The sequence below is a fragment of the Stegostoma tigrinum genome, chromosome 17 (genome assembly GCF_030684315.1).
Source record: "Stegostoma tigrinum isolate sSteTig4 chromosome 17, sSteTig4.hap1, whole genome shotgun sequence".
Lineage (NCBI taxonomy): Eukaryota > Metazoa > Chordata > Chondrichthyes > Orectolobiformes > Stegostomatidae > Stegostoma > Stegostoma tigrinum.
The window spans coordinates 45551748-45579258 of record NC_081370.1 but is presented as its reverse complement, the minus strand read 5'-3'; the positions used below and the strand labels follow the sequence as shown (position 1 = coordinate 45579258).

At 41.8% G+C, this 27511-nt stretch overlaps 1 protein-coding gene across 3 annotated transcripts in view; it reads left to right on the top strand.

The window, feature by feature from the left end:
* Positions 1–2714: 2714 nt before the first annotated feature.
* Positions 2715–27511, top strand: part of LOC125459311 (ankyrin repeat and BTB/POZ domain-containing protein 2) — a 213095-nt gene continuing 188298 nt past the window's right edge. For all 3 annotated transcript variants that reach the window (XR_007248997.2, XM_048545615.2, XM_048545614.2), the window contains exons 1-2: positions 2715–3830; positions 5402–5697. Coding sequence is in view for 2 of the 3 variants with exons in the window: in XM_048545615.2 (XP_048401572.1) it covers positions 3241–3830; positions 5402–5697 (886 nt within the window). In the remaining variant the exon portion in view is untranslated. The remainder of the gene's footprint in view (positions 3831–5401; positions 5698–27511) is intronic.

The following is a 27511-nucleotide window of genomic DNA, read 5'->3' as shown; positions in this document are numbered from 1 at the left end:
CACCTCACCTTATCCAGAACTTTATACATGGTGCCCCTGCTGCCGCCATGCATCCTAGACCTCCAGATGAAGTGGATGATGGCTTGGGTGACTACAACAGCACAGATTCTGGAATAGGACAGATCTGTGCCACGCACATCAGAGTACATCATACCCGATGAGCAGGTTTTTGCCCACAGTGGAGAGGGAGCAGTGCTGCCAAAGGCCCGGTTTCTGCCTCACCTTGTGAGGAACTCTTCCCAAGATTTTGTGCATGCCCTGGCCTCTCTAAAGCATATTCCCAGCACCTTCAGGTAATCTGTCCTGGCAGTGAAGGGAATAAAGGATCAGACAGTCCAGTTCCCAAAGAACATGGGCTGACTCTTGCATTGATTTACCTTGGCTCCTGAGGCTAGTCTGAACTGTTTACATATATTCACAAGTCTGCACACTGACATTGGATCCAAGCAGATAACAGTGATATCAGCCATCAACAGGGTGGCTTTGACCTGCAGATCTCTACTGCCTGGAATTGTCACCTGTCTCAGGCTTGCATCTTTCCTGATTGACTCAGCATTCACAAACAAGGCAAGAGAGAGAGTGGCAGCCTTGTCTGACACCAGGTCTGACTGGGAAGTTTTCCGATTCCCAACCACTGATTGAGGCTGCATGATGTAGAAACAAAGAAACATAAAAGACAGGAGCTGGAGGAGGCCATTCAGCCATTTAAGCCTGCTCTGCCATTCTTCATGGTTATGGCTGATCATCCAACTCAATAGCCTAATCCCACTTTCTCCCCGTAACCTTTGATCCCATTTGCCCCAAGTGCTATATCAAGCCACCTCTTGAATACATTCAATGTTTTGGCATCAACTACTTCCTGTGGTAATGAATTCCACAGGCTCACCACTCTTTTGGTGAAGAAACGTCTCCTCATCTGTGTCCTAAATCATCTACCCCGAATCCTCATACTGTGTCCCTTGGCTCTGGACACACCCACCATCGGGAACATCCTCCCTGCATCTACTCTGTCCAGTCCTGTTAGAATTTTATAAGTCTCTCTGAGATCCTTCCTCATTCATCTGAACTGTAGTGAAAACAATCCCAACCTAGTCAATCTCTCCTCATACATCAGACCCGCAATCCCTGGAATCAGCCCGGTAAAGGTTCACTGCACTCCCACGAGAGCAAGAACATCCTTCCTCTGAAAAGGAGACCAAAATTGCACACAATATTCCAGGTGTGGCCTCACAAATGCCCTGTATAACTGCAACAACACATCCCTGCTCCTAAACTCGAAACCTCTCGCAATGAAGGGCAATACATGCACTATTGCAACTGACGTTTGTTTAGATCATTTGGATCCAGTTGCAGATTCTTTCCCCTGAGCTCATTTTGGTGACCACGTCTCACATGCGGGTCTGCAAAATCCTGTCAAAAGCCTTCTCCTCATCCAGGCTGATGAGGCAGGCATCCACCCCACTGCCCTGCATGCAGGCAAATGTATCCCCGAGGACCACGAGGCTCTCAGTCCTGCATCCTACAACACAGGTTTAATCGGGGTGAATCACTGATCCCAGAGCAGATCTGACCCAATTGACAATCACCTTAGACAGGGTTTTACAATCCATATTTAACAGTGAAATTGGTCACCAATTTCTAATTTCACCCATCTCTCCCATCCACTTGTAGATGAGGGTGATGATACCTTTCATCATGGATTTGCACATACTACCTGCCAGAAGCATACTGTCATATACCTCTGGCAGGTCCTGGCCTATCAAGTCCCACAGAACTGGATACAACTCGGCCGGTAAGCTGTCACTTCCAGGAGTTTTATTCCTTTCTAAGGATTCGAGGGCCTTGGTCAGCTCATCCAGACATAATGGCTATCCCAGCCTCTCCCATGAGCTGTCGTCTAAGAATCGGTGATAGAGGACAGGAATGGCTGGGAGGCCGCACTGTCTGTGGGCTTCATGTTACACAGTCTGGCATAAAAGGATTTGCAGATCCTCAGGAAGTCAGACTGAGATGATGTTACTGAGCCTTCTTCCTCCTTCAGGCTGTGAGCACAGAGCTTGCCTTGTGGACCTGCCTGGAAGAAGAAACGCAAGCGCGCCTCGTCCTACTCTACAGTGCAGACCCTGGGCCAGAAGATTATCTTGGAAACCTCTGAGGCAAATAGTGAGGCTTGCTGGCCCTTCACCTCCTGGAGATCCTCTGTGATGTTGACCATCATCGTCTGCAGGAGGAGATTCTGCATGCTTTTCTGGAGTTTGGGCAGTTTTCCCCTGTCTCAGGCCCCTTCTGGACACCTTTGAGAATGTTCCCCTTCACTGTTTCCCACCAGTCTGCTAGAGACCAAAAGAAGGGCTTTGTGGTTCTCCGACCTGCATAATCCCTTTTGACCTGAATGTGCAGACCAAGATCACACTAAGATTGGTTGCAAACTGCAAGACCAGAATCTGACTGGGATTGTCTGAGATCTGCGGGGACCAAGGTCACAGTGGGATTGGCTATCCACCAAGACCCATCGGTGGTCCTCCAGGGTCCAGTCTTCACGCTGAGAGCCATTTGGGCGGGCTGACTCCGCCCCTCGTGCCCTTTGCTGCCCTGCGATTGGTGAAGGCCTGAAATCAAATTTGCATCGTGGAATGTGATTGGTTTGCGGCTGAGATGGACAGGGAATCCGGGGGGTCGGTGCAGAATCGGCGTCCAACAAAAATCGGGCAAAACCGGGAGGATGAAGGTGAACGATCAATGAAAAGAGAGTTTCAAGATCATCAGGACACGGGCGCTCAATACGCTTTAAATGTATTTGTAGGGCAGGAGTTCGGTGAAGAGACGGTGGCTCCCGAGTTTTACAATTGCAGTAATTTTATTTTTACAATAAAAAGACGTTCCAAGATATCAGGAGAGGGGCGATAGTTCTGCCTTCCCTCTGATATTTTCCTGGAATATCTGAAAGTGAACGGACGGGAGTTTTGGGAGAAAAAAGTTTTTTTTCTCTTAAGTTCGGTAGGAGCTTTGAATTGGCAATTGGAAAATACCTTTGGTAGGGGAGAGGAATGAAAAAGAAACCTTGCTTAAACAGAAAGCAAGAGGATTCGCTGCGGAACTTGGAGCGAGTTGAATAATCCTCGGACAGGGGTTAAAAAAGAGGGGGAAAAAAACTCAGCGCTTTATGTAGTGAAGAAAATAAAAGAAGAGTTGGAAAGCGGAATTGGCCAGGAGTTGTGCAAACATTTCCAAAGCTGCACAATGGCCGGATTGTACAACCCGACCCTGAAGACGCTTGAAGATCTGACACTGGACTCGGGCTATGGAGCTGGGGATTCCTGCAGGTCGCTCAGTCTCTCCTCTTCCAGGTCCAACTCGCAGGCCCTGCAGTCAGCTCACCGCGGGAACTGGTGGTACCTGTCCGGCTCCATGAACAGTCGCAACAACAGCTGGGACACTGTCAACACGGTGCTGCCCGAAGAGCCGGAGCTCGGCGACATCTTCTCCAAATGCCCCCGGCTCCCGGAGCTGGAGGAGTTCCCCTGGACCGAGGAGGACGTGAGCAAGCTGCTGCGGAAAGGGCGAGCCGCCGGGGAGAGTGGCAAACTCTTGTCGCTGGAAGCCGTCAGGCGCCTGTCGCTGTTGCTCAGGAGGGCTCTCCTCCGGGTCTCCAGGGAAGCCCAGAGGCTCAGTGTGGTCCACTGCAAATGCACCAGGTTCGAGATCCAGAGCGCCATCCGGCTGGTCCTGTCCTGGTCCCTGTCCGAGAGCTGTGTCTCCGCTTCAGTGAAAGCCCTGTCTCTCTACAACATGAGTGCTGGGGACAGGCTGCGTAAAAGCAAGAGTTCCAGGTAACCCCTCCTGCAGGTTTTTCTTTGTCTGTGTGTACTTGTCTCAAAAACGAGCACTGAACAGAGTCCGGCCGTAAAATAGTCGCTAAGCACAAAGTCAGTTGTCTGTACAGCCCACCCACCCCTGCTGTTTTCAAAGTTTTGAGTGAAATGAGTTGGGTTGTAGTTTCTGGGGACCGCACAGGGTCCGTGAGAAAGGTGGGTGGGCAAAATGGAAATGTTGCATTGTTTGGTTTCGCGAAAATCTACTTTATTCATACAGTCTAAAAACACATACAGAATTGGACATTACAATTTACTGCTTTTTTTGGTTGCAACTTTTCTCCATTGAGCATGTTGCACTCTTGTGTGCCTCAATCCAATTGGACGACGCGTGACATTACTACATGCACTCAATGACCAGCGTAAGCATGTATCAGTGTCCCTGCCTCGGGCCAAGAGACCCTGGTTCAAGTCTCTGCTAGTAGTGTGTCATAATGTATCTGAGATAGTAGGAACTACAGATGCTGGAGAATCCGAGATAACAAGGTGTAGAGCTGGATGAACACAGCAGGCCAAGCAGCTGCAGAGGAGCCGGAAAGCTGACGTTTCGTGTCGAGACTCTTCTTCAGAAATGGGGATAGATCTTCTATCCGCCTCTCCCCCTCTCTTTCTATTTATTTCAGAATCCCCTTCCCCTCCCCCATTTCTGAAAAAGGGTCTCGACCCGAAGCGTCAGTCTCCCTGCTCCTCTGCTGCTTGGCCTGCTGTGTTCATCCAGCTCTACACCTTGTTATCTCATAATGCCTCTGAACAGTTTGATTAAAGTAACTACAACTCCAAAGGGCTTACCATAAGTTATCATCCTGTTGGTACACAAATATTTCAGTGGCCTTTCCTCACTGCAAATTTAGAGCACTTGCCCAAGCTTTAGTGTGTTCCTTAGTGTACAGTTGTGGACTTTGGAATGTACCTAGCTGCGGCACTGGATTGGGGAGAACTTGTACTCAAAGACAAGCAAGCTTCGGGTGGACCAAAGAGTGTCATTTGGTGGTGAATGTGTCAAATGCAACGTGATGATACGCCCCTTACAGCTACTTAACTTCTAGCGTTAACCCTGGCCTCTGATTTGAAATTTTCTAAACCCAGACACTTTAGTTGAGCTTCCTGAATGAGAGGGCCACTTCAGCACTGAATCAAAAGCAGTAGTTTGCTGTTGAATTGCACCCCGTCAGCATGATATTTAGATTTGTGTAGACCTGCCGCAGAGAATGAAAACTCTAATTTGATTAGTGTGGATTAGGTATAAACTTAATGTCCTGCAATCAGTAGGAATTAGAACCTAACTTGCCAATCGACCTCCAGCTTTCAATATTTACCTTTTGCTATTGTTATAATAGCTCAAACTCCAGAATGAACTGGAGAATCTAATAAAATCCCAGACGTATATTTGAAGGAAACATGAATAGGGAAGTTTTCTTGAATTTAAGCCACTTACAGGTGCTTATACCGTTTTAATATTCTGCTTGATTTGCAGTGACTCATTTTTGATTTGTTAAGTCTATTTGTATCTCTGCTCTTGATACTTATAGGTGTGGCCTTACCTTCTCAGTGGGGCGTTTCTTTAGATGGATGGTGGACACAAGGGTTTCAGTGCGTATTCATGAATATGCCGCAATCTCTTTGGCTGCCTGCATGGAGAGTCTGCTGGAGGAGATTGGGATCAGGGTAGCAGCAGGACATAGTTCAGAAGAAAGAGGGGGAGCCATGCATGATGGCAGGCAAGAGCTTTCGCTGGAAATGTTGGAGCTGTGCATCAACAATGATGCTGAACTCTGGGGAGTCCTGCAGCCTTATGAACATCTCATCTGTGGCAAGAATGCAAACGGTAAGGAGAGACTGGCTGACAGAACCTTTCTCTGAAACTTTCAATCCCATTTTGTGGTAATTTAATCCTGTCATAACACTTTCATTACTAAACAGTTAAGACAAAAACTTCTACTAAATGTATTTTGAAAATTGCAAACATCTTTTGTTTATAATGCTTTCAATGCTGAGAATGTTATTCCACAGGAAAGAGGCAGTTTAATTTTGGAACAGCTACCTGTATATTTAGTTGCAATATTTTGGATGTGAAAAGTAATGTCTGCTCCAGAGTCAGTAGCAAACTCATACTCTAATGAAAAGGGACATTTCTACCAATAATTTAATTTCAAATCTGGACAAATAGCCATGGCCCAATATGCAAGCCATGGAAAATGGATAGATTAGGAAAGGTGGAAAGCCTCACTGTTATTTTAAACTTCTGAATACTGTAGTAGAGTAAGGCTGAAGAAAAAAGGTAGGAATTGAGCTGGAAGTGCAATGTCTTATGCATGCACTCAAGGATAAAAAGATGCTTTTCAGTTCTGTGTGTCACTGGGGACAGATTACATTTCTGAACCATTCAAAGTATCTAAAATGACATTCCAAAATTGTCCACAGTTATTCTAATGCTCTCTTGCAAGACTCAGGCATGGCATCAGCTGTTACTACAGTCTTTCTCTGTTGGATGCTATGAAGCCCAGATTTATTGTAACTGCAAGGGAATTGCACTTTAGTAATTGCATATAAGTTTCAAGCATTGTGATGTAAGCATTCGATTAATTTGTTTGGCCTCTGCATCATCTGTTGTTTTTAATGCCTGAAATATTTAAAGGCAAAACATTTATCAAACCTGTATTCTGAAACCCAGAGATAACATGGTGTAGAGCTGTATGAGCACAGCAGACCAAGCAGCATCAGAGGAGCAGGAAAGCTGACGTTTCGGGTCGAGACCCTTTCTGAAGAAAGAGCTCGACCCGAAATATCAGCTTCCCTGCTCCTCTAATGCTGCCTGGCCTGCTGTGTTCATCCTGCTCTACACCATGTTATCTCGGATTCTTCAGCATCGGCAGTTCCTACTATTTCTGAAATCCAGAGTTAAGGTTTACAATCGAGAGAAGAGCATGATAAAAGGGCCTTTAAAAAGATTGCGATTTCATGTGCTAAATGTAAAAGACCATTTCTCAAATTGTCATTTTCAATATTAATCCTAGCCGTAACGCAAAGTTAAAATAAATTGTTTTTGAGGCATTGGAAGCATATTATTATAAGATTGACATGCTACAGCAACTCACGTGGGATCAGTTTTATTTCTTTGGGGAACTGAAGCTGATTAAACTCATGGTGTTCTTTGTGCAATGATCTACGATACAGTAGTCTTTTAAATGCAAAGTCACTATGGCGGTGATTTTACTTTTGAGTTAATACTCATTTAGGAATGTGAACAGTGACACATGGATTACCAGAATAATGTTGTTCAAACTTTCCAAAGGGAAAATGATGAATAAAATAATTTCAGAGAATTCACCCTTTCTTTTCCCTCTAGAATTTCGCCAACATTTACAAATAGCAGTCACTGCTCAACTTTGACTGTTTCCAACTGCTGAGGTTAACACGCAGTGGAATTTTCTCTGATTTCTACTCTCAGAAAAGGCAGGGAAATTTCATCTGCTGTGGGTTTGTTAAAATGATTCTGCTTATCAGGGTTTGATCTTGTTGTGACTTAAACTGCTTGGCTTATAGTATCAGTTTAGATCAGGAGAAAAATGTTATAATAATCATTGCAAAATTGCTGTCTAGGAGTATTTAGTTTTGGTTTAATTTAGCTTTTGTTTGACTTCGCTTTGGGCATTCAGAAGTCCTGTGCAATGTATTAGCATTTACAAGGAATTATGTATACTGACAATTTTGCTGTTTTTGAAAAATTATCTCCTATTAAGGAAATGTTATTCCAAGTATCTGTAACAGAGATTTGCAGAAATAGACTTACTGACACGCTGCCCATTTCTTCCAGAAAATGTAAATTTATGTCAGTTCAAATGCAATAAGCAGTGCTGTAGGAAGATTTTCAGAAAGACTTATATATGTTGTGAATTATGATTTTTCCCTGTATATTTAAAAAAAAAAACAACCTTGGCTGTTGAAAATCTGAAACAAAAACAAATTGCCTCTGATTTCTCTCTACAGCTGTTGCCAGGCCTGCTGAGTTTCTCTAGCAATGTTTCGAGTTCTGTGATCCTTGGGATCCGAAGAAGGGTCACTGGACTTGGAATATTTATTCTCACCACAACTGATGCCAGAACAGCTCAGTTTCTCAAGCAGTTTCTGATTCTGTTATTATTTATGCCAGTTGCCTTTAATTTACAATAATCATTGAATATATTAGCAATTTGATATTGTTCAGCAATAAAAGTCAAACAAGTTATAAGGTTAAGTTTTAGATAAAAAAATGTAAAGAAACAGCTTGGAATGATGGAGGGGTAAATTCATCCCAATTAACAGCTGAACAGAACTGTTGTTGTACAATTGGTGGTGGCTTATCTGAGCCTTTGTCTCAGACTAAACATAAACTTGCAAATATATGAATGCATGAATTAAGAGTAGACCATTCCACACCTCAACTGCTCCACAGTTTGATAAGATTCAAATTCACATTCCCATCTACCCCATTAATCTTTAATTCCCTTGGTCATCATGAATCTACCACACTTGAAGCTTAAAAAAAATTCAATGACTTAGCCGCCACTGCTCTCTGTTAAAACTCAACCCTCTGAAAGTAAACTGTTTCTCCTCATCTGTGTTTTAAGTGGGAAAACCCACACTTTTAGACTGCATCCGCTTGTTCTAATTTCACCCACGGGGAAACACTCTCCCTTGGAGATTCCATCCTGTCAAGTCCTCTCACGGTCTTGTATGTCTCAATAGGATCAAGTTTAATGCTTATAATCTTCAAAAGATACAGGCACAACTGGTCAAACCTTACCTGGTAAAAAAAATCTCCTTCGTCTTGGGATTCAAATGCTTCAACCTTCGCTGAACAACTTCTAACATATTTTACTCAGATATAGTAAGAATTGCCGATGCAGGAGTCAGAGGTAACTAGGTGTGAAGCTGGGGGAGCACAGAGGGCCAGGCAGCACCAGAGGAACAGGAAAGTTGACATTTTGGAATGGTGCCCTTCTTCAGAAATCTGAGAATCCTGACCCAAAGCATCAACTTCCCTGCTCCTTTGATGCCTGGACTGCTGTACTCGTCCAGCTTCGCACTGTTATTTTCAACGTATTTTATATTCCTTCTTAAAGAAGGAAACCAAAACTGTAACAAATAATAAAACTTCATTTTCTTTCATAATCACTTGCTGCACCTGCAAACTAACATAATGTGAATCATGTACCTAGACCCCCAGATTATTTTGTATCCCAGATTTTTGCAATCTCTCTCCATTTAAAAAGCACGGCTTTCTTCTATTCCTTCTGCTTCCTTCAAGCCAGTGCTTCATGATTGCTAATACACTGGTCAATATTCTCCATAATTTACCTTTAGAATCAAGAATTGCATGTGGGAAATAGAAATTTTGGCATTGATGCAGTGGGATCAGCAAGACTGTGCAGTTGGGCTAAAGCAGGAACATCTGATTCTTTTACACAGAGAAACCTTTCTTTCTTAGAGCTGACCTCTTTGGCATACATGACACCCTTAATCCAAACTTCTTCCTCTGGCCTCAAAATAATCTTCAGAACTGATGGAATTCCATAGTTTTCGGAATTGGGTCTTGAGACCAGTATCACCATACATGATTTAGTGGGATGATTTTGCTTTTGCCAGAGACTTAGTGAGTTAACTTTACTGTAAGTATCCCCCTCTTTTAGTTACTGTTATTGTTCACTGTGACAATTCATAATCGCTATCGGATACAGAGACTGACCTTGCTATTTGACACACTGCTCATAGGCTAAGGTCACTAGTATTTTAATTTAATGATGTCAGCTTTGTCTCACTAGTCTACAATGTCAACACATTATTCAGTGAGGTGCTGACAGAGGTGCCTTTTTATTAATGAGATGTTAAACTGAAAGTTCATCTGCCTTGGTACAATTTGAAAAAAGAGCAACCTAGTTCTTTGCAGGATCCTGGAAATATCTAAGCATCACTCAGAAAACATTTGAGCTGGGTATTAGATAACAAAGTGTGAAGCTGGATGAACACAGCAGGCCAAGCAGCATCTCAGGAGCACAAAAGCTGATGTTTCGGGCAATGAAGGGTCTAAGCCCGAAACGTCAGCTTTTGTGCTCCTGAGATGCTGCTTGGCCTGCTGTGTTCATTCAGCTCCACACTTTGTTATCTTGGATTCTCCAGCATCTGCAGTTCCCATTATCACTGAGCTGGGTATTATCTCATTACTGTGTGTAGGACCTAGCCATTTGCAAATTTACTGCCATTACCCTCAAGTGCAAACACGAAAGTGGCAAAAACACTGAGGTCAAGCCATATAATTCAGGCTAAAACTACTTATCAAGCTTATTATAATGACTCAAATTATACAGACACTTCAATAGCATGTGACATGAATAGGTAAACCGGAATACCATTTGTAATAGCATCTGTTCCAAAGTATCAAAAGTTTAAAGAAACCATTCTGTGCAATAAAGAACTTGACACAAAAAATGTGTCTCAGCTCTGCTATCCTCTAACTATATTATCAGTCCAATGAAATGGAATATTGAAGGACATTAACAAAAGAAATATAAATATATAATGAAATCAAACTGAGCGATGTTTAAATCTTTTTATTCACAATTAATCAAGCAGATCCGCTACAGATAACACCTGTTGAAGATTTAGAAAATAGCTGGTTTAAATAACTTTTATGAAAAACTCATCAGATTGGATTCCAGGCCCTCAATTCTTCTCTTCAGTCACAAAAACCATTTAGCTTTAACAAATTGACTTCCACAACCTGCTAGCTGAAATGTGCCATTAATGTCCAATGTTTTTACAAAGAGATGTATTTAAAACATTGCATATGATCTCTCAGGATAATAAAAAGTACCTTTTAAAGACCCACTAGATCAGCCAATTAAAATTATACAAGCCTGGCATCTTGAGCCAATGACAGAGCGTTCTAATCTACTGCTTCTCTAAAGAAACCAAATTTACTTTTATTGTCAGGGGCTGATTTCCAGGCACACTGACTCCAGAAAACACATTAATGAAAAGCAACAGAAAATCAGTTCGAACAAACCCAGCTGCTACTCATTCCCATTTCATCAACTGACTGCTTAGACTAAGCAGTTATGTTTCATCAATTACCATAGGGAAAGAAATCCTAGCCAAAAGGTATTGGAAAGTGAGTGACACTAGTGTATACCATGATGAGACAGAAGAATATGCAACAATTTTTGAGATGGATGCAGAGACGTGAGGAGAAAGGGAAGAACACCCCTATAGAAGTGAAGAGCAGGAAAGACTTCTTTTATTCCTGTTAGCAACTAACCAAGACACTGAGAGCTGGTTCTCTGTTCAATGAGAAGAGAATAAGGTGGCTAGGACTTCTGGAGATTTAAGAAACATGCATTTGCTGAAGTAAGTCTTCGTGGTATAATCAATTCTGGAACACTGAGGTTCTGTGCAGTGATTTTCAAACAATATCAAGAGATTTGGCCTGATACAGGAGGGAGAAGTGAACCTTGTGGAAAACTGGAAAAACTAAAAATTATATATCTGCCAAAAATATAGTGTTAAGTAAAAATGTTTTAAGCCATGTTTTGGTTATCTTGATTAGGAATTACAAACTAGAGAACGTTAGATAGTTTTAAGGTGAGAGGGAAAAGATTTAAAAGGGACCTGAGGGGAATGTTTTCAAGCGTGGGGTGGTTCATATGTGGCATGAATTGCCAGACGAGAGGTAGATGGATGTGTTGTTAAAACATGTAAAAGACATTTGGACGGGTACATCAATAGGAACGTTTCAGAGAGGTACGGATCAAACTCAGGTAAATGAGACTGATTAGTTTGGGAAACCTGGACAGCATGGGTGAGTTGAACTGAAGGGCTGTTTGGTTTTATGACTGAATAATGAAAAGATTTTTGTTTCCTTTGTTGGATGTCTTAGTGCTTGTTAAGACAGGTTTTCAGTCTGTTGATTTTAGTTTATTTGTTTCGTAAAAGTCTTCAAAGGTGAACTGTTGCATTTTGGTTATTTCTGTTGATTCCTAGAATCCTTACAGCATGGAAGCAGGCCATTCGGCCTAAGGAATCTAAACTCCCTCCAAAGAGCATCCCACCCCCACACACCAACGCCGCCACCACCCCCCCCCCCCCCCCCCCCCCCTCCACCACCCTATCGCTGTAACCTAGCACTTCCATGGCTAATCCACCTAGTCTGCACATCTCTGGACACCATGGGCGATTTAGCATGGACAGTCCACCCGAACCTGCACATCTTTGGATTCTGGGAGGAAACCGGAGCACCCAGAGGAAACCCAAACAGATATGGAAAGAATGTGCAAACTGTATACGGACATTCACCTGAGGCTGGAATCGAAGTAGGTTCCCTAGTGCTGTGAGGCAGCAGTGTTAACCACTGAGCCACCATGCTGTCTACAGGGATTGTAACATCCTTTTACGACATTCTTTAATACTTATCTTTCTGACTAAGCTTTGTCAGCTGATCTTCTCGTTCGTTTTGGACTCATTGTTCTACATCATTTTATAATTACCCTGCCATCCACCTTGGGATGCTTCATTATGTTAAATATGCTGTATGATTGTAGGTTGTTGCCAGCTCCTGGTCGGGACACTCTTGAACATTTGGGATGTGAGAAGGGAGTTTGGAGGGAGTTGAGCATAAGCATACCATTGTCTGCACCTTCATTCAGTAGCATTGCATCTGTTTCAAGCTTGTAGATTGCTTTCTTGGTTCTTGTTTACCAGCTGTCTCTGTCAGCAGCCTCCTGCTGCCACATTTGTTGGGAATATTTCATGGAGAAAGATGACTGAAGGTATATTCCAGAAAATTGGTCAAAACATAACGCTGACCCAAGGACGCAAATATTAGAACAGGAGACAAAAAGAATAGTTAAAGTGAGACAATTTAAAACTAAAATCTGCGGGACAATTTTGAATGGCAAGCCATTTTTTCTCCCTGCTGTTCTACTTTCTAGTCGCCAGTTTATTATAAACTACAATTAAGGCATGGGAGGCAGCTGGGCAATGTGGGATGTGTTGTTCTGACTCGAGCTTATGTTACTACTGAACCTGTCTTGATGGATCATTTATTTCATTTTTTTTGTTTGTTAATGTGGTAGTTCATCACTGTAACGTATCCACACAAGAATAAAGATGTTCGTTAACAACAAAACATTTTTATTATATAAGACAAAACCAACATAGCTATATAGACATAAAGAATTGCTTAGAAAGATTTAACTTTAAGTTTTAAAAAAATCAACTTGTTTCCTATCATCCATTACAGAAATCCCAACCTAGAAAAATTATACCCCTATCTCAACTCTGTAACTATGCCTAACTGAAACCTTTCAGGTCCTTTTCCATGGAATGTGAAGACAATTTGGTTATTCCTTTGAGTCTACAGTCATAAACTTTTCACAACTCTAAGGGCCTGAACTTTCTCGCTTCTAATAACTTGCAGTTTTCTATCCACACTCTATCCTGACTTGGGAGCTTTAAAAACTAGACCTTCTGTGGTGACTGGCTTCCCTGAACTGGAAAGAAAAAAAGCTTGCTTCTGAACTCAACTCCTTGATTCTTTGCAAGTAAAACTCTGCATTTTTTTAAGTCATTCAGTTTAATGTGTTCTCATCTACCTGTAATAAATCTGCAAGTATAAATGTCTTACTTTATTCACCGTGCAGGTTTTCTAATAAGCCCTTGATTACAGCCATATGTCTTCTCAGAACTCGTACGTTTAGGCCATCGTTCCAGATGATTTTCTGATCCTTCCAAACAAATACCTTCACAGAAGTAACCAACATCCAGCCATCCAACTCAACTTTGAAATCTATATCCACATCCAAAGTCCCTCTGAGCCGGGTGGCTGTGCATGCATGCAGCCGCTCCAAGGTTCCATTGGCACAGCAATCATGGACTTCTGGAAGTCTTGGAGAACTGCAGTCAGACAAGAAACTAGAGGGAACACTGCTGGAGCCGATGTAATATGAATCCTTTCAGAACCATTGCCTCGTTCCATACCTTGTATTTAATCTGAGCAGAACTGTAGTTACTTTCAATTTAAGTAAAAAACAATTAAAATAGTGAAGTAAAGGTTAATCAGTTTTACGAATTCTAGGAGCTACAAAGTGCATTGTGTTTTGATTTGCATCACCACTTTCTTCGTAGATACAGCCTTCAGTTGTTTCAATCTAGCTTGTCAGAACATTACATTTAAACTATTTTATCTCTCCATTCACCTCTTTGTAATTAAATCTACCTTTGCTTCCCAAGCAGAGATAGTAGAAACTGCAGATGCTGGAGAATCTGAGGTAACAAGGTGCAGGGCTGGATGAACACAGCAGACCAAGCAGCATCAGAGGAGTAGGAAGGCTGACGCTTTGGACCTAGAAGGGGCTGATGAAGGGTCTAGGTCCAAAACATCAGCCTTTCTGCTCCTCTGATGCTGCTTGGTCTGCTGTGTTCATCCAGCTCTACACCTTGTTATCTCTATTCTCCCCAAGCATTTGGTCAACTCTTCCGTCATGATTGCTATTGGCTCAGCCATTGACTTGAAACCATATTAAACCAGATTTCCCTTCAGTTGTTTGCAGCAGACAGGATTCTTACTGTACCCAACTGTCCTGTGGTCGCATAACTCTCAACACAGTGTCTGACATCTAACGTTACATATGTTCCTGCAATTAAATAACATTCCATGGATAACCCTGAATGTGCTAAAAATTACACTTATGACAACTTTAAAATTGTCAGTCAGGTTTGCAGTGATGCACAATTGTGCATTTTGGAAACAAGACAGTGTTCTTTGCAGACAGAACATAGATGCGCACTGTTCCTGTTTCAACTCAACAAAATAGATGATGGACATTCACTTCAGCGCAAGGGTCACTGGACCTGATAAGTTAGCTCTGATTTTTTTTCTCCACAGATGCTACCCAACCTACTGAGCTTTTCCAGCAACTTCTGTTTTTGTTATAGCCATTTACTTGTTCATTGCTCAGGTCAATGTGCTGAGCAATCAGAGTCAATCTGCTATATTTAAAATTTAAACCAAGCCTGGCTGTTAACTGCCAGTCATCATTAACTGCTACATTTTTCGTGCCTGCACCAACCAATTAGCACTCTCCTGACATGCAATATAAATGTTGGTTTTCCTTTTGATTTGGCTGTCTTATGAAATGTCCTAATGAGTGCAAGATGATAAACTTTGACAAAAGGATATTTCGATATTATTTACATTAATGCTAACAGCTTGCTTATACAAGGTATTTCACTTAATTAAATGTCCCACAGTTCCTCACAGGAAGATGATAAAGCAAAGTAAGACTCCAAGGAGCTATTAGGTTAGATGAGCAAACATTTGGCTTAAAAAAAGTAAGCTTGAAGCAACGTCTTAAGAAAAGAAGGTAGGTATGTGCAGGGAGGGAATCCCAGAATTAGCCAGGGGTTGAATGATTAAAGTTGGGCATGCTCAGAGACCAGAATTAGAGGAGCAAAGAAAGTCTGAATGTTTGTGGCTCTGGAGGAAGTTACTGATGTAAGGAGGAGAAAGGCATTGAAGGGATTTGACAGCATTGATAGGAGATTTAAATTTGAGATTTTTTAACCAGGAGTAGGTGCTCAGTCACTGATTGCAAAGCTAATGGATGTACAACATCTGGTTTGAGTTAGAACACCAGGCAACAGAGTTTTGGATGACCTAAATGTATGGGGGGGTAGAATGTGGGATACCAACCAGGAATGAATTGGATTAAACAAGTCTGAATGTAACAAGGGCATAGATGAGAGTCTCAGCAGAAGAACAGCTGAAGGGGGCAGGGAGATGGACAGTGTTACAGAGACAGAAGTAGGTGGTCTTCATAATAGTGCAGGTAAATGGTTAGGACATTCCCATGGGCTCAAATATAACAAACTTCTGAGCAGCTTTATTCAGCTTCAGAGAATTGCCAGGGAGAGGGATAGACTCAGTGATGAGGGATCAGAGTTTGTACTAACCACACAAAATGTCTTCAGTCTTTCTGAATTTTCTGCTTATCTGATGGATGGGTTTGACATGTTGGTCCCTGATCTTTTGAACAGCAGCAGTGATTGATTGATCGAATTACTATCCCGTTTGAAAACTTACCCCCTAAATCAACACTGCTGCACATTTTCCTCTGGAATCTTCCAATCCAACTTTCACAGACACCGGTGACCATGGGGTCAAGGAAAGACAGGAGGGGAGAGTGGGGTTTGGTCAGTGTGAGTGACTCATTTGTGTAGCACTCAGATGCCAGATTAAGTGTTAAAGTGACCGACATCTCTTGCATAACTGTCCAGGTACGTACATGGAACTGTCTGCAGTCCTCAGCTCTAGGTCAGAGTTGGAGATTTTTGAGGAGACCCATGGGCAGCAGGGGAATGGCCCAGGACAAGTTGAAATTCCCACAATGGACTGTGCATCAGGACTACCATAGGTTTCTACAGTGCATCTTCAGTCGTCTATCTGGTCAGCGATGATTTGGAGACAGGAAGGTTTGGCCCATTGTATTTAGCCACCATGAGCCTCGGGAAGATTTTGCTCCTATTGCTATCTGATCGTCCCTGCTGGAAGATTTATGGGGATAGGACTTATCTTAAATTTAATGACATTCCATTACCTTCTGCCCTATACGTAAATAAAATGTTAATTGTTTTAAGATTGACACACATTAAGATTTTGACATATGATTATCCCCAGATTCTGCTTTAAAAGGTAAAGATTGCATACATCTTTGTAACTAATTGAAGACAGAAATCTATGAAAATTACTATAACCTGGGTGAAGTATCCATCCCCATACTGAACATCTCAGTGTAAGGCCCCTTCGGTGTATTTTACTATATTCTTGATAGTAGTGTGAACTGTTTAAGGCAACAAAAATGTTTCGATGCAGTTTTTATGGAGTTAAATGTTTTTGATAAATGTTCCAGATGTTGGGAAGCAGCATACCGAGAGCTGGCGTGCATCCCTGCGTTGTGTCACTGTTATTTGGGCTGATAGCATCTGGGTTTGATGTATGATCTTATCAGAATAGAGTTTTGGGTTTCTTCTAATGTAGTGCTTCACATTCTCTACAATCATGAGGAAATCCTCCATACATTTAACACGTTTCCCAAGACTTTGGAAATATTTGTGAACTAATCTTTATTTTCTACTTGATTAATTTATGACATACTTACAGTTGTGCAGTGTACACCAGTTATGGATGAAGACAGCACTCAGATTTTATTAGAATTTCGAGTATTATTCGTATGAAAATTTCCAATTTAATTAGCTGCTTTCTAATACTAAAAATATTGTCTTGTAACTATTTTGAAGACGGTATATATGCAGTTTTTAAATATTAGAGAAATAGGTGATGCATCAAAAGCCATTTCCAGAGGCTCGTTTCTAGAATAAACTCAAATACTTTGAGAATGATGTTTCTGTGTAATGCCCAAATTTTAAAAGGTTTGTAACAATTGTTGAAAAGAACTCTTAAAGTGCTAGTGAACACATCAGGCTAATTTTCTTTGTAATAATTATGTAGTTTGTAGCATTTTCTGTTATCACTGTTCAGTTGTAAACAATAGTAGGCTTAATGGGCTGCAATTTGCACTTGAGTGCACCATTTTTCGCAGTACACTTCCTCAGTTTTGTGCAAAAATTGCAAGAAGATAAGTCAACTTGCATTCAACACAACTCAAGTTCTGTAACATCTTGTGCTAGCATGAAAAGTTCAGAACTGCAACAGGAACATACCCTACCCCATAACATAAGACTAACATGCTCCCTACCATCCATCCATCCACCCCATGATTAAATTAGTCACCACTGGGAGCTTCCCTGAACATACTGTTTTGACAGCGCTTGAAGAGATTCAGAAAAATAAGATTCAACATTCTCCTTGAGGACACTAACAAATATGCTTTGAATTAGATCGGCATTGATTTAAATTGCTTCTGATTTGTGATAAATCCATTTTCAGCTGCATTAATCAAACTTCAAGTTCCAACTCTTAAATGCATCAAGGAATATTTTTCACAGAAAAAGAATTCAAAACCAATTATGATTTAAACTGCTGCCCAATTATATTGGTTTATGGCAAATTTACCAATTGTGCCCAAGTAGAAATTTTACCCCAGTATCTGAGTTTATTTCATTTGCTTGGCTGATCTCACAAATTTAATCTGCTCTATCTAATTCGGTTATTCGCCCATTTTCTACGTAGAAACAGCATTCACAGAAATGCAGTAAACATGTGTTAAACACTTGGAGGAATTAAACACCCAAATAAATTTACCAGGCAGCTTAATCTCTGCTTGTGTGTTTCTCTATGTTAATGATTTCAATGAAGCTCATGATTCTTTTACGCTATCGTTTACTCTCATCTTTTGAAAGACTCAAGATTTGCTGTAGCAGAATTCTAAAAGGTACAAAAAGCCTTCTGAGCCCATTATATAATCCCTATTCTTACCACTTGAGCTGAGATCAGTCAAGCCACATGCAGAATTTGATATCAGTAGTTATAATGTTCTGTGTGCTATGGTTTCACATTATAATAAACATTTACTTAGAGTTACACAATACAAGCAAGCGTCTCCTAACCCATACCTCATTTCCAGTCTGCTTGTATTGATGGAATCCAAGTGAATCCGTAATGCTGCTATCTGCATCCAATTCAACACAAATAATAGGCTGCAGGAAATTACTTCCTGCTTCAAACTCTGGACTGTTACAGACATGTATGCATTTCTGATTTTGCAGTTAGTCTTATCTTCAGTATCTATTATGATGTCTGCAATTGTAGTGCAGTTTCTTTCAAATTCTACCAAATCCCATATTGCTCAAAGTCTCTGATTCATTGGGTTTTCCAAAAATCCCCAGTGGCAAAAATACCTTGATCCTCATTCATTTAATTTTCCTTTTGATTCATGTTGGCGTGAATTTCAACAGCATGAATAGTATCACTAGTTGTATGAATCCACTCACCCTAACAAGCCCAAGCAGCTGAGCCATTGCGTTCAATTGGATAATGTCCTGGCCAGAATATGGCCAGACGCCGTGACTGAAGACTCTCCATCGACTTGATTAAGGACTACTCTCTTTTTAGATTTTGAGATGTGACCATTTGGCTGAAGCACATTTGCTGTATTCACTGTACGTGACACATGTAATATTGCTGTACCATGATGCCGTACAGTCTGCACCTCCCATCCCCCACCGATCTGATCATCACTAAATGTCATGGCTTTGCATTTGTGCTAAAAGGCAAGGCAGAACAGAAGATGCAACAATGTGCAAAAAGGCAAGACAGGACTAAGTAAAAGGGGAGATGCTGTTAGTGAGCAAGAAGGCATGGAGTGAGTGAGTGAAGGCCAAGAGAGCAGGTGAGGAGTTCTCTGATGCAGCCTGGTTTAATCCATGAGCTGGATGCTTGTTCCTTTGAAACCCTGCAGCCAGGCTGCTTTACACAATGAAGGGTGTTGGTGGGCTCCAAAGTGCGGCATCGAAGTGGTGAACTAACTGAGTTGGAGATGTGACATGATGATATGGTGGAGGTCGATGCGTGCCCCGTGCCAACGCCCATGGATAATGTATTCGGGCAGTTGCTGCAATGGCCCTCGTCCTGATTTGATGGGGATGGTTCAAGATGGAGAACCAGAGCAACAAGTGGCAACCAGGAACTGCCAGATACCCTCTCATGTTGGGAATTATTGCCATCTAGTTTCCAGTTCATGGGAGAATAGGAAAGTGCATATCAATAGTGTGAGATTAGGTATTAATAATTTATGAATGCATGCAAGTAGGCCTTTGGCCACTCATACTGAGATTCTCATCTTGCCATTCTGATGTTGGTTGCCAAATATGATGTTGTTTGCTTAACATCGAGAATCTCATATGCTCCCAGGCTGTTTTCACAACTGAATTGTCACAGCCCATGTCATTCAGCGGTGGGGAAAATTCATCTCTGTACTTCTGACACTGGGCAGTGAGTACATACTTTCCTTTGAGAAGAGTTCTCTGTTTGAGCTTCTGGGGCAGAAATCCATACAACCAGCAATGGAAAGGATTGGTGTTGAAAACACACCTATTTTTTCAACACTAGCTGCCATATGCCAAGATTAAATGTCCTGAAGATGCTTTTATGGATGTTGAGAATTAAGTGTGTAATGTATGGCAGAGGAAGCAGGATGAGGAGGGCTTTTGTGCGAGGTGTGTAAGGGGGTACATGTGCCCGGTGTTGTGTGGGGTGCCAAGTAAATGAATGCATTCTTAGGGTAGGTCAGGAGGGAGGGTATAAGATTGGAGAGAGGATTTGGAGTCTGCATAGGTGGGTCTGAGCAGCGATAGTCATCTTGGAGTTTGGAAATGTGGAGGGAGTCAGGTTCAGAGTGGGTGGAGGGAGAGTCCAAGACTGGTTCAGAATGGATTGTGCAGTGGGGAGTGTAGTGTTTGTAATGAAGTCAGCCAGCAGGACCTCATAGAATGAGTTCCCTAATTGGACCAGGAGAACAGTCCCAACCAGGGACCCCTGGTTGACAGTATCAAAGATTCAGATACTCTCGGTGTTGACTCTGAGGCTGTGCCAGAGTCAAGGACCTTCCACGCGTAAATGAAGGATGACTTGGTGACAGGATACCGGCGTTTGTGGAGTTAATTCAGGGGCAATGAGAGTAAAACACATTCCTGAAGAAACTCACTCGCAACAGTCTTCTTTGAATTGTAAGTAAGCATATCTCACATTATGCCATTATTTGGGAAGCTTGACTCATTCAATCCTGCTGTTGAAGACAGGGCCCAGTTTGTCGAAAGATTGTGTTATCTTTCTAGGCAAATGACATTGGCGCAGATGAGAAGCAACAAGTAATTCTCTTGACAGCCTGTGGACAGCGTTTCCTGTTATTAGAAGCCTAACTTTCCCTGAGGCACTAGATGCTAAAACCTTGCATAAGTTGACAGATTTAGTCAAAGAATAATACGACCCAATGCCCCCTTAATTCTGAGATGCAATCGTTTTTAATTTGGCAGTTCGAGAACCAGGGGAATCGTGTTGGGATTTTTAACCAAGCTAGGACGACTGGCCGAGAATCATGACTTTGGTTTATCCTTTAATGAGCTGCTTAGAGACCATTTGGTATGTGGAATTAATGATGTAGTCAACTGGCTTTATCATAGGAAAATGTGGCAAGTGCAGCATATGAGCTGCAGGGTATTCTGATGGAAGTGGACACCCTGTCACCAGTCTAACCAACCTTGCGGAACACTACTTGAGTGCAGGAAATTGCAAAACCTCCCTCAGGACATATCCTAGTGAGGGGGACTTCAGGCCAGCCCACAGCAAAATCCCAAAACAAAGCCAAGCCTCGGTCAAACAGGTTAAAATTTTCCTCAAGATCTGGGCCGGCAGGCCATTATACTCACTACTAGAATGCAGGTTTGACAGAACAAGGGAGTCCTACTAGACCTTAACTGCGAAGAGAACTCAGGCTGGTATCCAGGAGAGTGCACACCCTAGAAAGGTCGATACCAGAGCAACCATTTCAGTGATTGCGCAACCAGTGTTTAACAAAATCCACTCTGGTCTCTAACCCTTAAGTTTTGCACGACCTCAGCTAGGCTGAGAACCTTATCTGAGGGACCGTTACAGATTGAGGGTACAACTTCAGTTCTGGTCTCTTGTGAGAAGCAACTGGTTCATTTACCACTGATTGTAGTAAAGAGCTGGGGTCCAATCTTGATGGGTCGAAATTGGTTGAGAGAGATTCACTTGGATTGGCTTGACGTTTTTCATGTAGATAATGGCTTCCTGAGTGAAGTCCTAATGAAATGCCTGGAAGTTTTCCAGGAAGGCCCAGGATCTGTTAGAAGAGCCAAAGCCATCTTGTATGTTGACCAGGAAGCAATTTCAAGATTCTGCAAGCCCCACCTAGTACCATTTACCTGATGGACAAAAGTAGAGGCAGAAATTGGAAGGCTGGGAAGGGAAGGAATCATCAAACCTCAGCCCAGTTTGCGGAATGGCTAGCACTGGTGATAGTGATTTTTGAAGCCTAGTGGGTTGGTTTGCCTTTAGGGATTTTAAACAAATGGTAAATTACTGTTTATAACTGGATAAGTACCTCATTCCACGCAGAGAAGATTTGTATGCAATGATGGTAGGGGACTGCCCTTTGCAAAACTGGATATGAGTCATGCCTCGTTGCAATTGCATTTAGATGAGGATTCCCAGAAGTATGCTACCATTAATACCCGCAGGGTTTGTGCCACGACACAAGACTGCCATTTGGGATATCGTCAGCCTGTGCAATTTTTTATACACAATGGAGAACATTTTGCAAGTTCTGCCCGAGGTTGCCATTGATTTCGATGATGTGCTAATAACAGGAAAGACCAATAAGGAGCACTTGGAAATCTTGAACATATTCCTTAGACATTTTTCCAAGGCTGGCATACACCTTAGAAAGGAAAAATGTGTGTCCCAGGCCTCCCAAGGGACCTATAGGCTCACAGAGCTGGCAAGACCGAGCTACACCTCAAGATAATGTGAGGGTGACTAAAGTTGCCCTGGCTCCCACATCTGTCCAGGAGCTTGGATCATTTCTTGGGCTGGTAAATTATTACAGACAGTTCATACATAGCCTAGCCTCCATCCTGATACCTTTGCATCAAGTCCTTTCAAAAAAAAGGAGCAGCTTTGGAAATGGCCAGCTGGCCAGGCCATAGCTTACAGCAAAGGTTGTCGCCAGGTACTAGCTGACCTTGACTGCGGTCATCTAGGGGTCTCCAAAATGAAAATACTGGCAAGAAGTTGTGTGGTGGCCAGGCCTGGATCTAATCATAGCTGCCTTGGTGGGGCTGTGCCTGGAGTGCCAACAAGGACAAAAATTACAGCCAGCAGCTCCCCTACATTTGTAGGAATGGCTGGAAAAACGTTGGCCTCGGACTCAGGCTCATACTCAGCAACGCATTGACTACGCAGGCCCTTCCACGGGCTTAATGTTGTAGTCATCGTAGACACTCACTGAAAGTGGTTGGACGCGCATAGAGTTCAGTTGTCAAAACGGGGCCAATGATAGAAAATCTGCCGGCATCTTTTTTCAAGACACAGAAGTTTTGATCACAGGAAATGGGCCATAGTATCCCAGCAGGCAACTTGGGTATTTCGTAAAGTCGAATAGATTCAGCACAAGGACAGCACCATAACATCCATCATCCAACAGCCTAGCAGAAAGAGTGGTTCAAACTTTGAAGGGCAGGCTTTAAGAAACAGCCTACAGCCTCGCTAGCTACCAAACTGTCCCAGTTCCTATTTGATTAAAGGACCATTCCTCATACAACTACAGGGATACTTCCAGCAGAGTCACTAATGGGGGAAAAGACTCTTCACCAGGTTAAGTCTGATCTTCTCAAACTGGGGTGGGGGGAGGGGAGGTGAAAAGGCATCAGGAATACCAGTGCTGGACCCAAGACTCTGCCAAGAGAGAGAGAGACTGTTTACTACAGAGTTTAAAATTCTGTGTACGAGCCACAGAAATGGTCCTGCTTGGGATATGAGGCATGGACAGCATGAGGTCAGGACTAGTGATGTATAAAGTTTGGATTGGTGCGACAGTCCTGAACAAGCACATGGACCATATGGAGACCGCGAACTTGCAAACGATTTGGGTGCAAGACGTGTCCTGCTCTTTGTAACGGTTGGAAAGGCAGCCGGAACCTGAGAGTTCGCTCTATGACAAGTGGCAATAAGAATTCGGAATCCGCGGTAGCCATGACGGATGTGGCCACATTGATGCCTTTGCCAGTGGAAGAAGAGAGTGAGTTCCTACTGAGGTGTTCCTGGCACAAGAGGCGAGCACATATGTGTTACACATTGCCCATATGGGATGCTGAGTTGGACGAACTTCATCCAGTGCCGAAATCCAAGAGAACGGAGCAGAGTATGTCCTCTGACTCCAAGGCGGAGGGATGTAATGATTGTAACATGGTCAGTCAGCTGAACCTTTTGGAATATGAGTTCCCTGATAGGGGCTGTTAATCTGGTCCAATCAGGGAGCCCTGGCTGACAGCAGGGTGTCAAAACTTCTGGTGTTCTGGGTGCTGACTCTGACAGGACTGTACAATTTAAAAACCGTTCTTTCTATGTGTAAATAAAAGATGACAGGATACTGGCCTCTGTGGAGTTCTTGTAGAGAGAATCATGTCAGGTTTGGGGGAAGAGTCATTGGTCTGTAGGAGTGTATATGTTTGTGGTTGTGGCGTTAGTTATGAGCTTTTGGTGGCCACTATTATAGTTCACCTGGGGTTAGGACAAGTTATAGTTCTTCTAACTTTATCCTGGCTAACCAATAAGGTAAGTAATTCAGAGCCCTCCAAAGGTTTAATTTCCCAGGCAATTATCACACAGGCAGTGCGTATCAAGACTTCTGCATTATCCCATGTATCTTCCAGGGTACATCTGGTTTTTGGGCCAGAAGATCCAGACCAATGTATTCTTTATCACTTCCCTGGCTTGGTGCTTGATTTGCACAGAGAACTCATTTCCAGAAGTAGAACGCTGTAAACAGTACATAGGAAAATTCCTGTAACTCATCCGTAGTGACATTTTTTTCGTGGTTTCAAAGTTTTTTTTGTGTGTCAGTATTTTGTGATGTCTATAACTCAGTTGCCATTATATCATTAGCTGACGCCAAGCAGATTATGTTGTGAATGGAAAACAGCAGTAAAAGACACGGTCCATTGTGTTCCCTGTGTTTTGTACCAAGTTTCAAATGAGATTTTGAAGCAAGTCAAGTTGTGCCAAGGACATGTGATGAAAATATCTTTTACTCTTCTCCTCCATTGCAATATTTTATACTTCACTTAATTTTAACATTCTGGATATAATGATTCTGTTAATTCAATATTGTAAACAATCCATCTCTGTAATTATTTCTTCTCCATCTGCAAACTGTTTGTCCATTTTTTGCCCTGAAACATATCAGGGTATAGTTCATATATAGGAGTCTCTGCTCTCCTTCAGGATATCACTAGTCATATTCCTAAATCAGGAATGCTGTTTAGCTGTTTGATTTATAGGGGCATCCCGTCTTTGCCAGAGACTCCTGCAACATAATTTTTTTAGCACAGGCCCATGAACTGAGAGCAGGAGTGTAGCACTATACAGGCTCCCGAATGCTAAGATCACCAATTTCAATAGAGATTGTGAACAAAATATGGAACTTTGTTGCTCTGTGATTTCCTGCACAAGATAGTGCATTTATATGCCAGTCTGCATTACCAACGTGATCTGCATACACTTTGTTTAACGATAATTTTTCTCATCTAACTTTGCTTTAGTTATTTAATCAGGAGTAGTGATATAGTCAAATTCTTCAACCTGCAAATCTGTTCCTGGTTTGTGGTGTTTTTTTTGATGTTAGACATGAGATGTGTTGCACTTGAAAAGATCCACAGTAAGGAATTGTAGAGTCTTTATCCAACATGTGGTAATATTCAATAGGGAGTATGTGGCTACCCTCTCTCAGTCCAAACCCAATAGTCGAACAATTAACCACCATTAAAGAAAATTACTGAAACCTAAACATAACCTCACCCTCTTCTTAAACCTCGCCACAAACCACTTACTTTCTCTGTCAATCTTAAAAAAGCAAAAACTGAACACAGAGATGAATCAAGCCAATAACAGGTTAGTCTACAGTTTCTCTTCAAAAGAATTACTTTTGAAATTGAGTGGTAATTAACAACGGCTAATTTGTCCCTCTACTGGGTCATTTTTTAAAAAATCTACACAATGTGTAAAATTGAGAGTATGGCTAACATTGAAGAAAAATTTCTTTGTGACATTACTTCACTTTTTTTTTGAGAGTCACTGGGTAATGCAATTATGTGACATTAAATTGCTGAAAAAAACCCAAAAATAAACATAGGCAAATAGTTGGGAAGATAATTAGGCACAGACTAATAAGGGATAATTGATATTTATATTTGAAATTTTCATTTTCAAAATAATTTAGTGAGTCTCATGAATCACTTGATGGCATAGTAACTGGACAATGTTTGGTGGTTGAAAGTTCTTTATTTTGCCAGTAATCTGTGGAGCACATTTGGGAACATGTTAGTCTGTGGGAACCTATCTCTGTCTACATCAAATGAATAGAATAAACATATAATTGGATAGAGACTGGACCGAAATGCTGGAATTTATAGTAGTTTCACCTCCTTCAAAATCATGGCTTTCCACAATACAGTTGTAGGCAAGAGTTTATGTCTCATCATAACTCCCATACATTCCTGATCTTTGCTCCATATGTTGTGGAAGGTTGAATTCGAAGTAGATTGTGCATAACATCTGCAACCAGCTACTGAATAAATGGCTGATTAATCTATTGATGGTGTTGTTGCTAGAGGCCAAGAGATTGGGAGAACTTTTTTCTCACGATCATATGACGCCGTGGAATTGTTTGTTTTTTGAGTGGCCAGAGCAGTTCTTGGTTTGATAATGTTTCGCCTAAATGTGCAGTTTCTCTGGTGATTTGTCATCACTGTCCTAAAAAGTAGGCACCAAACTGATGGTCCTATTCGCATGCTATCAATATTCTTGTAGCCATTGAAAAGATAAAGAGAACTGGGCAAAGGTAAGTTAAAATAATTGTGAAAGAAAGAAATTATTTAAGGAATAAAATATATTGCAATTATTCAATTCCTATAAATACAACAGGCCAAACTACTGGGGGAGTGGGGATTGCTGTGTTAGGGTATCATTACAGCTCAGAAAACCCTTGTGTAAGCCAGCTGTTCCGCACAAGCTGAGGAAATGCTGCATTGTTAGTGGTGCATTTTTTCCCCAGAATAGACATTCTACGCACAGCTTTATCTGCTTGCTTAAATGACTACCAAACACACTATTGCACCTCTAAAAAAAAAGGCAAGATATAATCTCAGTTTCCCAGCCAACATTTCTGCTTCAACTAATGTCACTTGAGGCATTGATGAGGTGATATATAAATGCAAGTTGTTCTTCCTTTTCTTGTAATATTTAAAACTAAACCTCAATAAGTGACTGTGTAAAAGTTTCTGAGCACTAAACTCCTCTTCCATCATGTGAATTTTGTATTTTATAATCTTAACACCCATACGTAAACATCACAAAGGTAGCATTGCTGACATATTGCAATAACCCCAGCTTACAGCCATGATAGATAAGGCAATTGGACACATTTAATAAAGGATTTTTATGATATATTGGGTGATTATACAGTTTTATTAATTATGAATTCAAGTGATATATAGGGTGATTTGTGGAGATTTGTTGAAGTGTGCATCATTTGTGAGGTGTTTGGTTGAATAACTGCAGTTGCTATGGTGATGGCTGAAGGTTGTTCTGCAACTGATCTTCACAATATAAATCTTTGTTATCCAGTCAGAAAGTGCTGATTTGCTAACATACCATAAATACGAACTGTGCGCTGATCAACACTGCACTTGGTGTTTTCAACCTAATTTATAGAGCTTTCAGACCCCCTGAGTATCTTGATTCAAAGCATACCTGCACAAAGTTACAGTACGCCTGGAAAGATTTACCCCCCTTCATCTGGACATGTTTTTATAAAGTCATTACCCAAAGTGAACTTCATAGACTTCAGTTT